The sequence below is a fragment of the Myotis daubentonii genome, chromosome 2 (assembly GCF_963259705.1).
Source record: "Myotis daubentonii chromosome 2, mMyoDau2.1, whole genome shotgun sequence".
Classification (NCBI taxonomy): domain Eukaryota; kingdom Metazoa; phylum Chordata; class Mammalia; order Chiroptera; family Vespertilionidae; genus Myotis; species Myotis daubentonii.
The window spans coordinates 147,640,151-147,658,880 of record NC_081841.1 but is presented as its reverse complement, the minus strand read 5'-3'; the positions used below and the strand labels follow the sequence as shown (position 1 = coordinate 147,658,880).

The 18,730-nt window shown below is 39.2% G+C and overlaps 1 protein-coding gene across 5 annotated transcripts in view; it reads right to left on the bottom strand.

Annotated features, from left to right (window-relative positions):
* The window catches only part of TDRD3 (tudor domain containing 3), a 211,064-nt gene that overhangs the window by 113,117 nt on the left and 79,217 nt on the right, over window positions 1-18,730 (bottom strand). For 4 of the 5 annotated variants that reach the window (XR_009451346.1, XM_059684798.1, XM_059684799.1 and 1 more), the window contains exons 2-3: window positions 7,640-7,724; window positions 4,193-4,258 (exon numbers count right to left, since the gene is read on the bottom strand). Coding sequence is in view for 3 of the 5 variants with exons in the window: in XM_059684798.1 (XP_059540781.1) it covers window positions 4,193-4,258; window positions 7,640-7,724 (151 nt within the window). In the remaining 2 variants the exon portion in view is untranslated. The remainder of the gene's footprint in view (window positions 1-4,192; window positions 4,259-7,639; window positions 7,725-18,730) is intronic. The other variant, XM_059684801.1, reaches the window with a different exon arrangement.

The window sequence follows — 18,730 nt, the reverse complement described above, 5'->3', positions numbered from 1 at the left end:
AAAGACAGAAACCTCCTCGTTTTTCCTGAATGTAGTAGTGCAGGGATCCACAGACACTACTTTGATATTAGTTATTTTTACTGGAAAGGGTTTTGTACTCATCACACTTGTCCAAGATTGCCGGCTAAGCTGGGGTTTCACAGGACAGCAGTTTTCTAAGTATGCTTCCCATGCTAAGAAAAAAAGCAGAATCAACAGCCCATAGAAACTGGTTCAAAAACACAAATTCTCAGACTCTATCCAAGTTCAATTGATCAGAAAATGGGGGGTGGGATGGAGTGGGGTGCGCTGGCAGTCTGTATTTTAGCTGAGCTTTAGGGTGACCTTGGTGTACAATGAAGTCTGAGAACTACTCCCACAACCAAAAAGGAAATGTAAGAGACTAGAGAAGACCCTGAGAACAATGAAGTTGAAGGAAAGCTTGAGACTGAATAAACAAAGGAACCAAGATAAATGGCTTCGGCAAAAAGAACATTGTGGCAGGCAGTGATTTTACAATTCTTGAGGTATATGAAGAATTATTCCCAGATGTTCTCCATTTCCCCTGAGGGAGGACATGTGGACTTTAAGTTGCAGCATAAGAAATTTAGATTAGGAGAAACCAAGATGGCGGCATAGGTTAACGCTGGAGATTGCTGCCTCGAACAACCACTTCAGAGATATAACTAAAAGACAGAACAGACATCATCCAGAACCACAGGAAGGCTGGCTGAGTGGAAATTCTACAACTAGGAGGAAAGAGAATATCATACCCAGACTCAGAGGAGGTGCAGTGCTGAAGTGAAATACTCAGGTGCCGAGTGCGCGCACGGAGCGGGCTGGCGGCGGAGGGCGCGGTTGCTGTTTTCAATCGGGAGGGAGTTTCAGACTCTGAGCTCCAGATCCGGGCGAGTCTTTAGGGACCCAGACTCAAACGGGAGAAGCGGGACTGTCTGGCTTCGGTCGGAACTCGAAGGCAGCTTTCTCTCCGATGTTTGCAGCAGCTGCTGGGACTCTGAGAGGCAGAGCCCCTAGGGACGGAACTGAGAGCAGCCATAACTGCTCGCTCCGCACGCCCTATTGATCCCCTGGGACCCGCCCCACCCAAGCCCTGCGCAGAACCATTTGCCGGATAGCCTCAGGCAAAGGCTAGATTAGCACCGCCCTAGAGATCCAGCACAGAAGCTCTCCCACTGCAGACACAGCTGACTCTCGTGGCCAGTTAGCCTGGAGGTCAAATCACCCCTGGTATTACCGACAACAATCAAGGCTTAACTACAAGACTGTGCACAAAGACCACTAGGGGGTGCACCAAGAAAAGATAAAAAAATGCGGAGACAAAGAAACAGGACGCAAATGTCAGAAATGGAAGATATAGAGCTCAAAACCACACTTTTAAGGTCTCTCAAGAACTGTCTAGAAGCTGCCGATAAACTTAATAAGGCCCTCGAAAAGACTGGTGAGACCGCCGATAAATGTAGTGAGATCCTCAAGAAATCTAATGAGACCCTCGATGTTGTGATAAAGAACCAACTAGAAATTAAGCATACACTGACTGAAATAAAGAATATTATACAGACACCCAACAGCAGACCAGAGGAGCGCAAGAATCAAGTCAAAGATTCAAAACGCGAAGAAGCAAAAAACACCCAACTGGAAAAGCAAAATGAAAAAAGAATCCGAAAATACGAAGATAGTGTAAGGAGCCTCTGGGACAGCTTCAAGCGTACCAACATCAGAATTATAGGGGTGCCAGAAGATGAGAGAGAGCAAGATATTGAAAACCTATTTGAAGAAATAATGACAGAAAACTTTCCCCACCTGGTGAAAGAAATAGACTTACAGGTCCAGGAAGCGCAGAGAACCCCAAACAAAAGGAATCCAAAGAGGACCACACCAAGACACATCATCATTAAAATGCCAGGAGCAAAAGACAAAGAGAGAATCTTAAAAGCAGCAAGAGAAAGAAACCGAGTTACCTACAAGGGAATACCCATACGACTGTCAGCTGACTTCTCAACAGAAACTTTGCAGGCCAGAAGGGAATGGCAAGAAATATTCAAAGTGATGAATACCAAGAACCTACAACCAAGATTACTTTATCCAGCAAAGCTATCATTTAGAACTGAAGGTCAGATAAAGAGCTTCACAGATAAGGAAAAGCTAAAGGAGTTCATCACCACCAAACCAGTATTATATGAAATGCTGAAAGGTATCCTTTAAGAAGAGGAAGAAGAAGGAAAAGGTAAAGATACAAATTATGAACAACAAACATGCATCTATCAACAAGTGAATCTAAGAATCAAGTGAATAAATAATCTGGTGATCATAATAGAATCAGGGGCATAGAAAGGGAATGGACTGACTATTCTTGGGGGAGAAAGGGGTGTGGGGGATGGGGGAAGAGACTGGACAAAAATCGTGCACCTATGGAAGAGGACAGTGGGTGGGGAGTGAGGGCGGAGGGTGGGGTGGGAACTGGGAGGAGGGGAGTTATGGGGGGAAAAAAGAGGAACAAATGTAATAATCTGAACAATAAAGATTTAATTAAAGAAAAAGATTTAGAAAGTCAAAAAAAAAGAAATTTAGATTAAAATATAATCAAAGTTTGCTGACAGTGTTGTTAAACATTAAAATAAATTGCTAAAGAACTTCTAGAACCTCTTCTCTGAGTATCTGCCTTAAAAATTAGAGTAGATTAGAAACCCTTATGGTTCTAAACAAATACCACGGCTATTCAGCCATGAGAAAAGATGAAATACTGCCATTTGCAACCACATGGACAGACCTTGAGAATATTACGCTAAGCAAAATAAGTCAGTCAGAAACAGCTAAGAACCATAGGATTTAACTTACTTGTGAGATATAAAACTGAAACTCAGATACAGGTAACCAGAGGGAAGAGGACTGGGGGGTAGTAAAGGGTAAAGAGGGCCAAATATATGGTTACAGAAAATGATTTGACTTTGGGTAGCAGGCACACAATGCAATATACAGATGAAACGTATATGATCTTATTAACCAACTAGAGGCCCAGTGCACGAAATTCCCTAGGCCTGGCTGGAGATCAGGGCCAATCGGGGCCTTCTAGCTGCTGGCCAGGGCCTCCCTTCATTCTGCGCCGCCCCCTGGTGGTCAGCACACATCATAGCCAGTAATCGAACTTCTGGTCTCTCGGTTGAACTCCCGAGGGGACACTTTGCATATATAGATAAGATCACTTTACACCTGTATGATCTTATTAAACAATAAATTTGATTAAAAATAAGAAATTTGGCCCAGAAAAAATAAATACTATCTATTGCATAAGTGAACTGGTATTTAGAAATGTGACAAATATGTTGTTATATAATAAACCTTTCAAATTATCTAAAATTTTAAATATGTACAATAACTATTTTCAACATTTGAGTGTTTAAATAAGAATACATATTAAAACACAAAACATACACATTGAAAATATTTATTTAAGTTAAGGATAATGATGTTCCTTAATAGTTTGAAAAGTGATCAATAGCACATAGACCAATAGCATATGACCAAAAGCAAACAGAAAATTCATGAGTGACATAATTTACATGCATTTTCAAATAAAAAGAAGAAAGTAAATAGAAATAAATGGGTAAGAAGTAAAAGACTAATTAGTTGGTATCTAAAAATTTTATCCTTGTATTTTAAAAAGATCACTGAAAAAAAGTTGAACACAAATATATATATTTACACATATGTAAAATGCAAAATGATAGAAATAACCAAAGCATGGCTTTGCCAAATTACTCCTAATATTCTCTTACACTCATATACTTTTATTAAATAAAATATACTTTTATTAAATAAAATATACTTTTATTAAATAAAATATACTTTCATTAGATAAACGTAACAGGTAACTAAAATAAAAAGGTATGAAAGGGTTCTTTTCCTAAGCTCTGATAATATCTAGCAAATCTCATACGCAAATGTGCCATAGTTATAATTCTTAAAACAAAAGTTTTTTTTTTTAATGTTTAAAAGTCACCAAAAGGTTAAAAGTGTAAGTCCTAATAATTCTTCATATGTATAGGAAATCACCGTAATGATGACTGTGTGACCTGTTTGCCTCCAAAATATTTTGCAGTTGCAGTTTCTACTGATAAAACTTAACTCTAATAATTAGTGGACTTTCATAGTTATAGCAGTTTGCAAAATGTAGGAAGTTAACGTTTTTCTTTACCTTTTCTACCTTTCCACCATTGATGTCACTGGGGAGGAATTTCTTACCAATTGTTCTCAAGTCTGTCTAAAATAAAAATATTATTATTAAAATATAATTATAAAGAAAAGTAGATCTAAATATAGTCTCAATCACAAATAAAAGATGAAATTACTTAAAGTTTGTGGAGAAAATTTTAAATAAATGTCTTCTAGCTGGTTATGATTTCTACAATATATAATCAATCTTTGCAAATAACACAGTTCCATATATATATGCTATTTAAAATGAACCAGTAGTTTCAACATTAATATATAGATAGCCTTAACTCTGGTCTTATCTCTTTAGGTAAACTTTTAACTTACTAAATTTTCTATACTGAATTCTAAAACTTTATTTTATGTAAACTATATACCCTTACTAAAAAATTAATGCCACAATCCAAAATGAAATGAATTCATAAAAAGTGTACATTCTTGACAATTAAGTTTGATACAACCTTGATATCCAGATACATGAAAACACATTATTCTATAGGCTATAGCATCCTTAACATAACAAAGCTATATAATATACAAATATGCCAGGGAACAATTTCACTGCAATAGCAAGGAGTTTATAGTAAGATTTCCCATAGTAAAGATGTATTTAATTTGGTTAAAAAAATTATAAAAACTGAAATTGGCAAACAAATAGCTAACTGCATGAAAATGCAGAAATACATATTACTCAGCAAACCTCAAAGCAAAACATAAAAAGTTATCACATTTCTGACATAAAAACAGAACTTCAACTACAGTCTACATAAAAAGCAGAACTTTTAAGGATTTTTGTCTACTTCAGGAAGTAGAAATGAAAGGAATAGTAAGAAATTTGTTCAGGCCCAGCCAGCGTGGCTCAGTGGTTGAGCACCGACCCATGAACCAGGAGGTAACGATTTGATTCCCAGTCGGGTCACATGCCCAGGTTGCAGGCTAGATCCCCAGTGTGGGGGGTGCAGTAGGCAGCCAATCCATGATTCTCTCTCATCCTTGATGTTTCTATCTCTCTCCCTCTCCCTTCCTCTCTCTCTGAAATCAATAAAATACATATTAAAAAAATTTTTGTTCAGAAGAAAACTATCAATACTCATGAATAAGGCCTTATTATTTAGGCTAAGATATTACCTTGATGATTGGGAGTTTGAGATTAGCTTAATAAATCTGTTTTGTTTGCTCTTTCTTAAATTATAAAAATCAGTAGCTCTTCATTGCCTTAAGAGCAAAATGAAAGAAAATAGACTTAGAGTGCCTTTAACCACATAAATTATAATGGAAAAATTTGTTAAAGATAAGGAGAAAATACTAGGTGATTAAACTTACTATAATGAACCCTAGCTGGTTTGGCTCATTGGATAGAGCATCGGCCTGGACACTAAAGGGTCCAGGGTTCGATTCTGGTCAAGGGCACATGCACGGGATGTGGGCTTTATCCCCAGTAGGGGGCATGCAGGAGGCAGACAATCAATAATTCTCTCTTATCATTAATATTTCTCTCTCTCTCTCTCTCTCTCTCTCTCTCCCTCCCTCCCCTTCCTCTCTGAAATCAATAAAAGTATATTTTTTAAAAAGGTTTTTTCCTCTGTTATATGGTATGATAACTTAGGTTGTAGTGTTTGATTACATATTTCAGAGAAAATTATAAAGACTATTAATTCATTAAAATAATGGTCATTGTGTACTTCTCATGTGCACAGAACAAAAGCCATCTTGACTTATTTCATTTAAAGTTTCACATCCAGTTATGAATAGTTCATTGCTATTTACCTAAGTATATAAGAATAATATAGAAGAACAGAAGATTATCACAAAATCTCTTTCCTGTCATCTTTAGGATTTTTTCTTAAATAAACAAAAAAATAGAGTTCTTTACGACATTTTATGAAAGTTGAATTCACTAATTTGGGTGCAAGTCAAAGAAAGTAAAATGTCTAGGGAGAATTTCCATTTGTAGTCATAGACAGCCTGTATTAGTATACTTCTAAAAGAATGCTTACTTAAAAAAAAATTTCTTTAATCCTTACCCAGGGATATTTTCCAATGATTTTTTAGAGAGAGTAAAAGTGAAGAAGCAAAAAGGGAGAGAGAGAGAAACAGCAACATCTATTAGTTGCCTCCTGCTCTTGCCTGGTCTGCGGGCCAATGGTATCTAACCACTGAGAAACTGGCCAGGGCTTACAGTCTCGTTTATTAAAAACTTCCTTAGCTCAGAAACAATAAAAAGATCTCATTAGTCTTATTGATAAAATTCAAAGACGCTGATAAAATGAGATTTCAAAACAATTTTTATCTGCTTAAACCCAAGTTTCATTATAGAAATATAAACTTAGGTGATTTGAAAAGTTATATTCAGTCATACATATTTATTTATATTTTAAATCAGTTGCTGCTCTTTCTGCTTTGCCATACCTATTTTGCAATAATCTGATGATTATGACAGACAGTGATTCTCTTATGAACTTAATTGATTATGTATAATAGGTAAATAAATTTGATTAAGAGACTGTCATTGTAAAGGCAACATGAAAACTTCCATTGGGGTAACTGCAAGAATGAAAAAAAGAATAGTTGTTTACTTATATCTATATTTAGAATAATTTTTATAACTCTTCCCCAAAAAATCCAAAAACCAATTGCAATTATGAAAAAGATATAGCTATTCAGATGGGTAAAAGGAGAAAGATTGGAAAGAAACACATATCAAAACATTAACAGTAATTATAAGTAATTTTAATATTTTTATTTTACTTTCTGTGTTTTATGAAGTCTTCTACAATATATATTACTTTTATCAACAGAAAAAGCTATTTTGAAATAATAAACAGAATTGTCAAAAAGCTACAACCTAACAGTGTTTCTATGTTAATTAAATGGTAATTTGTTTCAATGAATAAGATCAGTTTTTATTGCTACTATACAGATAATGCAAAGGTTATGAAATTCTATAACTAAACACTTGGTTTAAAAAAGAAGTTTTAATTGCATTTTTTCCTATTTATTGGATTCCGTATAAGATATTAAAAGGAAGAAGAGCCCTGACCGGTTTGGCTCAGTGGACAGAGCATCGGCCTGCGGACTGGAGGGTCCCAGGTTCGATTCCGGTCAAGGGCATGTACCCTGGTTGCGGGCACATCCCCAGTAGGGGGTGCGCAGGAGGCAGCTGATCGATGTTTCTCTCTCATTGATGTTTCTAGCTCTCTATCCCTCTCCCTTCCTCTCTGTGAAAAATCAATAAAATATATTAAAAAAAGGAAGAAGATATTTCTAATAATTTGCTTATATGAGAGTAACAAATTCAAGAAACATCACTGTAACTAAAAATGGACAATAAAAGTAAAAGATGTTTTTATTGCTCCATATCACTTATAAAATCCAGCTTATTCTATGCAATATTTTCCATGAATATTAAAAAGGTTAATAAAATACCTACATTGAGAGCAATCAGGATGATGTCATTTAGATTGACTTTATCAGGAGAACTTGTGCAAGCTTCAATACCTTCATCTGAAAGATACCTGTTAAGATAAAAATAAATGACTTAATATTTTCTAAAATTGAAATTAACCAAATTATTTGTATAAATTAGCATGCAATTTTGTTCTCTACTATGAAATGCTCCTACAAATACTAAGGAAGGAGTCCTGGATATTCCCTGTTTATTCAGTATGTCTGATAGAACAGAATGGACAGTGTAGATTTTTCCTCTTTTGTATCCTTAAAAGAATAGTGTGTTTATACAATTAAACATCAATATATTTAAGGAATGTATAAGCTACTCTTTACTATTATGCAAATATAATATCCGACTTAAACATTTGGTAATATGACAAGCTCTTAGAGATCGGGATGCACTGTGAAAATAGAACTAAAAACAACATAGTTTTAAATTAAGTCCAACAGAAATTTCCTGTGCTACATTCTCACATTATCTTCTCAAGTCCACTTTCTTTGCCATAATGTTCCCAACAACCCTTCAACTACTGACTCCAAGTGGCACAAAGATAGGCAAATTAGGCAACTTTTACCTTACATCTTTTACTTTCCCTGACTCTTTTCAGTTTTTTTACTCATTGTCTTATTGCCCTTTGTTCTTTTATCTAGTCCGAACCAACCATGCACCTGTTGCAGGCAATAATTAATTCAAGATTACTGAATCTGAGGGAGGGAGATCATTTCTACTCATTCATTTATGCCCAAGACTACCATTTTGAAATTCTTTGACAAATTCTATAACCCAGGTTTCATCCCTGCAAAAGTTCACGTATACAAATGCCCATTAGCATCTGACATGTTCTGTAATCCATATCAACTCCCTTTGACAAAAGGGCTAGTGCTAGCTAGTACTGCCACTGAGGGTATTTTCCCATTAAAAAGATAGAGTACAAGTCTGACAGCTAACTCAAGCTCATTCCTCATGGCCAGCAATTCAACCCCCAACATTAGACTGATTCTAAGACACTTGTCAATATAAACTCTATTTGGAGACAGCAACCAAATGGCCTATGCCTTTAACAAACACAGAATGAATGAATTCTCTAAAGTAAAAGAGCAAGTGTAATGATATGTAAATTGAAGAGTGTAAAAGAACAACAGGAGATTAAAGCTGATAAGCCTATGAACAAGATCAAGGAGATAAAACCTGGAAAGTATAGATATAAAACAAAGCAGGATTGTGTTAACAAAATTAGATATTAACTTTAAGACCAAAGCAGTGCTAAACTACAATGATGAATGAAGGCAAGTAGTTAAGTGGATTACAGGGAGAAGAAAAAAATAGAAGTGTTAAGTATGCAGATGACTCTGTAAGAATAAGTGAATAGGAGGCACTTATAATAGAACATAAGTGACCATGGAATACAAATGTTTGCAGTCAGCATAGATGGTTAAAACACTACTTTAATTCAAAATGACTAAGTGAATTTCCTTATGATCCTGTTAGTTTTTCACTGTTCATAGCTATTGACTTTATCTGTCATTAATCATCTTATAAATTCAATTCTACAAATATTAAAACCTTACTTATGTGAAAAATATTATGTGATTCAATAATAGGATTAATAAAATAATAAAAATTAAACACCTGCCTTCAAGGAGTTCACACTCTCATTCATATACAGCATAATACAATACATAGAGAGCTATCATACAAGGCCAAAGTAAGTATAAACAAAATGTTATAGGGGCTCAAAGTGGCCAAGGGATGGGAATGATACTTAAAAGGGAATAGTATGAGCAAAAACATATAAGTACAAGAGTGTGAAGCACATTCTAGAGCAAATAAACTGGAACATTCTGGCTGGGAAATGGCGAAGAAATGAGATTGGTATAAGTTGAGACCAATTTTAGAAATCAACAGTACACAAAGGAATATGGGTGATATATTAATGCTGATTGAGTAATTTAAAAAACACAACTTTCAAAATTCCTACACAGTGGGAAAGTAATATGGAATGACTAATAAAATACTTTCTTGTCTAGAAAGGCAACTCTTTAGCATTGAAAGGTTATAGAATGTCATGGAAGAGATCATTAAAATAATCAAAGTTCACCTCTTCAATTTTACAGATGAATAAAATGCCCAAGTTGTTAATTAAACCTGCCCCAAAATACAAACTAAAGTGATGCAAAGTTAAGACAAGAATGCTTCCTGACTCTCAGTTCAGCAGTCTTCATTACAACATACCATTTTTATTTAGCAACTAGAGGCCCGGGGCACGAATTTGTGCACGGGTGGGGTCCAGCCCACCCCGATTGGGGCTGATGGGGGCCGGCTTACCGGGAGTAGGAGCTGTGGGAGGTTGGCCACCGGCCCTGGCCTGATCAGGGCTGATCAGGGCTGGGCCAATCAGGGGTGGGGCCAGCAGGGGAAGGGGCTATGGAAGGTTGGCTGGCTTTGCCCCAGATCGGGACAGATGGCTGGCAGCAGTGGGCGTCATAACGACCAGTTGTTCCAGTCGTTCCAGTGGCTTGTGATATGTATATAGACAGATACATACATACATACATACATACATACATACAGTGGGGCCTTGACTTACTAGTGTCCTGACTAACGAGTTTTTTGAGATACCAGCTGTCTCTCGGCCAATTTTTTGCATTGAGTTGATAGAGTAATTTGAGTTAACGAGCTCCTTAATGACCTCCTTAACGAGCTCAGTCTCAGAACGAATTAAACTCGTAAGTTAAGGCCCCACTGTAGATACCTATATATAGATAGATGATATATAGATATAGATATATAGATATGTGGATATATATACATATATCCACATATCTATATATATATAAAACTAGAGGCCCAGTGCACAAAAATTTGTGCACTCAGGGGGAGTCCCTCAGCCCGGCCTGCACCTATTTGCAGTCCAGGACCCCTTGGGGGATGTCCACCTGTCGACTTAGGCCTACTCCCCGGGGGATCAGGTCTAAGCTTGCAGTCAGACATCCTTCTGGCAGTCAGGAAGCCCTTGGGGGATGTCTGACTAAAGGCTTAGGCCCCCAAGGGAGCTGTGATGAGGAAGCTGGGGTGACAGAGAAGCCACACTGCCCCACCCCACCGCCCTGGGTCAGGTCGCACACGGGACGCCTGCGACCCCGGGTTGCAGATAACAGGCCCGGATGGCAGCAGGGCAGGCGGGATGGTGCTGACCTGCCCTGCCTGCAGTATGCAAATTAGCCGCCATCTTTGTTGGCAGTTAATTTACATATTGTGCTGATCAGCCAATGGGAGGTGTAGCGAAGGTATGGTCAATTACCATGTTTGTCTATTATTAGATAGGACTAGTGCTAATACTAGGAATATGAGCCTCTCATAAACAGATGCCAACATCTATACAAATCAGCTTCCTAATCAACTAGGCACTTCAACACACACAAAGTACAATTAGGCAAATTCAATAAGTGAGCTCCAAAGTATATTAAAGAAGAATAAGTGTAGTTTAGTAGTAAAAGATCAGGAACTAATACTAATAATTAGAAATTCAAAAATTTTTATAACAATAAAAATGGCAATCCCTATAAAATATAAAAAGGGAAACTTTCTACAAGAATTCTATAGGCAGCAGCCATAGGAGGTAGAAGGAAATTTGATTATCCATGTATAAGTCCAACATCATGTGATTTCTTTCAAATAGAGCCTGTAAAACACTTCCTGAATGGAACAAATTCTAAAATGTAGCTCAGTCTCAATTTCAAGTTTTACAAGTCTCCCTTACTCATCCTTCACATTTTGAAAAAGAACATGAGCCTTTCAGCTTCACTCTGTAATAACTCAAACAGGAAACCCATCAATCCTCCTGTATATACTGGGCCATTTTCATAGAAGAACAAAACCTAAATTAACCATAACTTGGGATTTACAAATTAATCTTTTTTTATCTTTCTAAACATTAAAACTCCAATATTATCAATGAATAAAACAGGTGATAAAAGTAAGTCAAATGCCCAAATTGGCTTCAAAGTGCACCACAGTAATGTAGTAACAAAAGAACAAAACACACAAAATTCATTAGCCTCAATGTGGGCACTGGAAAAGAAAGGTCCTGAAATTGGAGTGGGCATGCTTGATCTGATCCCTGTGCATATCTATCTGCACAGTGGGCCTTGAGGGAAGAGAATTATAATCAGTTCCCATGGGCCTACTTTGAGCTTGTAAAACTCAAGGGCAAGGACACCAAAGAAGAAATGACCCCACAGGGCTCTTGCTTACTAAAACAGCCAGGAAAAGCACACTTTTTTTTCTCTCTCTAGTGAAGATTTAGGAAAATTAATGTTATAAAACCACTCATTATGTTGAGAGAAAAATGGTAGCTGAATAGGCAGCAGTGTCGTGCATCTCCTCCTAAGGCCAGGCCAGAAAAGCAATTAAACCAGAGAATATCCACCCTGAATTAACAAATTAGACACAGCTGAGGAGACAATCCTATATAAAAAAAAAGAAACATGCAAATTAGCTGTCCCTCCACTACGCTCCAGCCATGCCCACAAGCCAATCAGAGTGATTATGCAGATTAACCCGACAAAGATGGTGGTTAATTTGCATATGCAGGTGTCAGGCGCCCCAGGAGGCGACAGTGGCCGCGGCCACGGGCTCCTAGGACCTTCGTCGGCCTGGGAGGCGATGCCGCCCGTGCCTAGCCATGCCCGCAGGCTCCTGGGACCTTGCCAGGGGAGAGTGGGAGGTTTGGAGGACTTGGCAGAGCAGGAGACCGCTGGACATAGAGCAGAGAGAGAGAGAGAGAGGGCAGCTTGGAGGTGCGGCTCGGTCACCCCAGCTTTCTCATCACAGCTGTGGAAACTGACAGCAGGGAGGAGGAAGTCCCACCCCCACAGAATCAGCCAGAATCAGCCTTTGGTCAGACAGGTCTCAGCGGCCTGATAGCCAGGACTCTCATTCACCTGCATCTCAGACAGGTACAGTAGAGAGGTGGGACTATGTCTAAAGAACAACTGTTGATACAACGTAGCTCTGCAGCCGAAAGATGCTGGCGTTATCAACAGAAAATGTCTGCAGAGCAGCGTGCGTCTGATCTTGAAAGAAGGTGGTGCCTGCGACAGGATGTATCTGAACACCAGCTACTGGAAAAACGTCGCTCTGATGCCAAAAAACACTGGCGTTATCGACAGAAAATGTCTAAAGACCAACGTGCCTTTCAAGTTGAGAGAAGGCGGTGGTGACGACAGAATATGTCGAGAGAACAGTCATCAACAAGTACTACCAATACCGGTAGGAACTGCCTTCTCAGTGAAAATGGAGTACATGAGGATGCAATTCTCAAACACAGCTGTGGTGGAATGACTGCTTGATGTGAATTTTGCCTATCACTCAATTTCTTGGATGAAAAACCGACCGATGGGAAATTTACTCGATGTTGTAGCAAAGGGAAAGTCTGTTCAAATGATATACATTTTCCAGATTACCCGGCATATTTTAAAAGATTAATGACAAACGAAGATTCTGACAATAAAAATTTAATGGAAAATATCCGTTCTATAAATAGTCTTTTGCTTTTGCTTCCATGGGTGCAAATATTGCATCGTCATCAGGATATGGACCATACTGTTTTCGAATACTTGGACAAGTTTATCACCATAATAGAACTTTATATCCTTCGGATGGGGTTTCTCCGAAGTTTGCTCAACTCTATATTTTGGATACAGCCGAAGCTACAAGTAAAAGATCAGCAATTCCAGAAAACCAGGGTCGCTCAGAAAGACTCATGATCAACATCAACAACCTCATGCATGACATAAATGAATTAACAAAATCGTACAAGATGCTACATGAGGTAGAAAAGGAAGCCCAATCTGAAGCAGCAGCAAAAGTTATTGCTCCCACAGAAGTAACAGTGGCAATTAAATACGATCGTAACAGTGACCCAGGTAGATATAATTCTCCCCATGTAACCAAGGTTGCTGTCATATTCAGAAACGATAATAGAGAGCCTCCTTTTGAAAGGGACTTGCTCATTCATTGTAAACCAGATCCCAATAATCCAAATGCCACTAAAATGAAACAAATCGATATCCTGTTTCCTACATTAGATGCAATCATATATCCTGTTCTTTTCCCACATGGTGAAAAAGGCTGGGGAACAGATATTGCATTAAGACTCAGAGACAACAGTGTAGTCGACAATAATACTAGACACAATGTAAGGACACGAGTCACACAAATGCAGTATTATGGATTTCATCTCTCTGTGTGGGACACGTTCAATCCTATTTTAAATGCAGGAAAATTAACTCAACAGTTTATCGTGGATTCATATTCAAAAATGGAGGCCAATCAGATAAATTTCATCAAAGCAAACCAATCTAAGTTGAGAGTTGAAAAATATAGTGGTTTCATGGATTATCTCAAATCTAGACCTGAAAATGACAATGTGCCCATTGGTAAAATGATAATACTTCCATCATCTTTTGAGGGTAGTCCCAGAAATATGCAGCAGTGATATCAGGATGCTATGGCAATTGTAACGACGTATGGCAGGCCCGATTTATTCATAACCATGATGTGCAACACCAAATGGGCAGATATTGCAAATAATTTACAATGCTGGCAAAAAGTTGAAAACAGACCTGACTTGGTAGCCAGAGTTTTTAATATTAAGCTGAATGCTCTTTTAAATGATATATGTAAATTCCATTTATTTGGCAAAGTAATAGCTAAAATTCATGTCACTGAATTTCAGAAACGCGGACTGCCTCATGCTCACATATTATTAATATTAGATAATGAGTCGAAATTACGTTCCTCTAATTAATTCACTTTCAATGTGCACAAATTTCATGCACCAGGCTACTAGTTTTCAATAAGAAGGGCAGAAGATGCCTAGAGAATGCTGTTTGCCAGCCATAACCAGCATGGAACTACCACTGTGCCTCAGCAATGAGTGGCACAGTGCCTCCCAGCAGGCTCCCAGACATCTGTAGGGAGCATGCGTGCCGGGAGCCGGTCCATCCTTGCTGTTTCAAGGGACCTGGCATATATGGCATACGGTTCTTAATATGTTTGCTCACCTTCTTGGCGCTGTGTTTTAACCAAGGTCACCTCTCCGAGAAAGGTTGAATCCCCAGGTAGGGATTTTCCCCTGAAGTTAGGGAGGGAATAAAACCCCTCAACTAAGTGCCAGGCGGGTAACTAATCACTTTAACTATGAACAATCATGCTTAAGCTACATAATCTTTACTCCCTGGAATGGAGATAAGAAACGTCCTAACCTTTGGAATAGAAATTGACAGGATTAAAATCAACTGGTATAAATACAGATGTAACAAGACAGCAAGGCACAGAACTTATAAGACAGAACTTCAGAGACGGGGCTTGGAAGACAGGACCAAGAGAGACAGAGCCTAGGCACAGAACCTACACAGAACATTCTCTAGAGACAGAAGAACTTTGCTGGCGAGAGCATGCTGGAGGCTCCTGGACCGGGACTGGCCTCGGAGCCTGGAGGCAGAGCCTGGCGAGAGAGCATGGCAGGGGATCCTGGACTGAACCTGACTGCAGAGATTGGCAGGAGAGCCTGACTAGAACCTGGTGACTGAACCTGACTGGAGAACCTGGGCAGAACCTCTCTGGAGATCCAGACCAGAACTTGGCTGGAGATCCTGGCTAGGCTGCTGATCAACTGAACGCTGTCTCCGTGTCCTTCCTTCTTCGCCGACTCCGTCCACACCTTTGGGGACCCCTGGACCCGCTGGGGTTGGACCCCGGCACATGCGCTGTCAGAGTGAATTCCCGCACCAGGCCTCCTCACCAGCCTGCTGGGGCCCAGCATCCTAGGATCCAGCTCCAAGACCCCGCAGTGAGTGCAAGCCAGGGGGAACCTTGTGCCTCACCCCTGCCCTGGACCCCAGACTGATGCTGCTAGCCTGACCTGGATCCACCTGGTGCCCTCTCCACACTGAACTCCAGCAACCCAGGCCCGCTACACCCTGGCCCCAGAGACAGTCCTGCCAGGGCCATCCAGAGAAACCCAACACACACTTCACTCCAGGCTATAAGAAAGCAAGGACTCTGTGACCAAGAGCATCCTATGCCCACTTCACCCTGAGTCCAGGGTCTTGCAGCCAGGGAAACCTGGAGTAATCCAGCACATGACCCACTCAGGCCACAGGGGAGCTCTGACTGTGCAACCCAGAGCAACACACGCCCACTTATCCCCGGCCCCTAGGACAGTCCTGCAGGGTCTACTTGGAGCAACCTGGTATGCCCCGCCAGGGGCCAAAGGACCTGTGCTGCAAGTGCACTGCTAGAGAGATCTAGGGTGCCACCCTGCCACAGGTGCCAGGGCCACACAGTGAATTGCATGCCAAAGGGCTCTGGGTCCTCACAGGGAGTCCCAAACCAGAGGAACTGTGCACATGCTCACACCACCCCGAGCATCTGAAGCAGACAACTGAGGGACTAGATCCGTGGGAGAAGAGGATACAACTCAGAGCAGAGACAATAAAGGTGTGAGACACAAAGAAGACCCAGCCTCTGGGCTAACGATTTTCAGACCATTGCCCCAGTTGGGTCTTCAACCAAGCAGGGTGCCCAGGGCCAAAAAGAGATAGCAAAAATGGGGAGACAAAGCAACAACCCCCCAAGGAAAGAAAAGGAGGCATTGCCAGAAAAGGTGCTAAATGAAACAGAGGCATGCGATATGTCAGGAAAAGAATTAAGAGTAAGGGTCATACAGTTCATAACCAGATGGACGAGAAAATCACCAACTTATATAAGTATCAAGAGGAAATCAAGAATTACATAGCTACAATAAAAAACAATATGGAAGGTTTCAACAGTAGACTAGAAGAAGCGGAAGACCAAATTAGTGAGTTAGAATATAGGACAGAGAAACACACCCAGACAGAACAGCTATTGGAGAAAAAAAATGAGAAAGCAGGAGGAGAGCCTTAGAGAACTTTGGGACAACATGAAATGATGTAACATACGTATAATAGGGGTACCAGAAGGACAAGAAGAGGAGCAAAGATTAGAAGGCCTTGAAAACCTTGAAGACCTTGAAGACTTGAAGAAATAATGACAGAAAATTTCCCTGATTTGGAGAAGAAAAAGTCACACAAGTACAGAGAATCCCAAACAAAATTAACCCCAAAAGACACAAAACAAGACACACCGTAATTACAATGGCAAACGTTAATGACAAATAGAGAATCTTAAAGGCTACAAGAGAGAAAGAGAGAAAGTTACCTACAAGGGATTTCCCATTATATTATCACATGATTTCTCAATAGAAACATATCAGGCCAGAAGGGAATGGAAGGAAGTATACAAAGTGATGCAACGCAAGGGACTGAATCCAAGAATACTCTATCCAGCAAGACTATAATTCAAAATTGAAGGGGAACTCAGGAGCTTCACAGACTAAAAAAGGCTAAGGGAGTTTAACACTACCAAGCCAGCAATACAAGAAATGCTAAAGGGACTATTGTAAAAAGAAGAAATAGAAAGGGAAGAAGGGACATGGGCATAAAAATAAAAATGGCTATCAAACAAGTAGCTATCAAAATAAACCTTAAATGTAAATGGACAAACTGCTCCAATCAAAAGACATCAAGTGACTGAATGGATAAGAAAACATGACCCATATATATGCTGTCTACAAGAGACCCACCTCAGAATAAGGGACTCACAAAGACTGAAAGTGAAGGAATGGAAAAATATTTTCCAGGGAAATGGAAATGAAAAAAAAAAAAAGCTGGGGTAGCAATACTTACTCTGACAAAATAGACCTCAAAGTGAAGGCCATACCAAGAGATAAGGAAGGCCACTTCATAATACAAAAGGGATCAATACAACAAGAAGATATAACTCTGGTAAACATATATGTAACCAATGCAGGAACTCCCAGATACATAAAAAAAAACTTCTAGAAGATATCAAGGGAGAGATAGACAACACTGGATAAATCATCTGGACAAAAAAAATCAGCAAAGAAACAGCAATACTAAACAATTCACTAGAACAGAGGAACTTAATCGACATCTTCAGAACATTTCACCGCAAAGCTACAGAATATACATTCTTCTCAAAGCTACAGAATATACATTCTTCTCAATAGGACATTTTCAACAATAGACCACATATTGGAATACAGGCAAAGTCTCTTCAAATTCAAGAAGATTGAAATCATATCAAGCATCTTCTTGGATAACAATGGCATAATATTAGAAATAAACTACAATAAAAACAATTTAGCCCTAACTGGTTTGGCTCCGTGGATAGAGCGTCAGCCTGTGGACTGAAGGGTCCCAGGTTCTATTCCGGTCAAGGGCACGTACCTTGGCTGCGGGCACATCGCCAATAGGGGGTGTGCAGGAGGCAGCTGATCAATGTTTCTCTCTCATTGGTGTTTCTAACTCTCTATCCCTCTCCCTTCCTCTCTGTAAAAAAAATCAATAAAATATATTTTTAAAATTTTTAAAAATTCAAACATTTGGAGGCTAAATAGCATGTTATTAAACAATGACTGGGTTATCAAAGAGATCAAAGAAGAAATTAAAAACATCCTGGAAACAAATGACAATGAAAACACAACAATCCATAATCTATGGGACACAATGAAAACAGTCCTGAGCGGGAGGCTCACAGCATTACAGGTCTACCTCAAAGAAACCAAAAAAACAAAACAAACCTGGTAATAAATTATCTAACTCTACAACTTAAAGAATTAGAAAGAGAGAAGAAAAGCCCGGAATAAGCAGGAGGAAGAAAATAATAAAGATCAGAGGGAAATAAATGACATAGAGACCAAAAAAACAATACAAAAGATCAATGAAACCAAGAGCTGGTTTTTTGAAAGGATAAACAAAATTGATGAGCCTCTAGCCAGGCTCACCAAGAAGCAAAGAGAGAAGACCCAAATAAACAAAATCAGAAATGAAAGAAACAAAATAACAACAGACCCCACAGAAATACCAAGGGTTGTAAAAAAAATAGTATGAACAACTCTATTCCAACGAACTGGTCAACTTGGAAGAAATGGACATATTCTTAGAAAAATACCACCTTCCA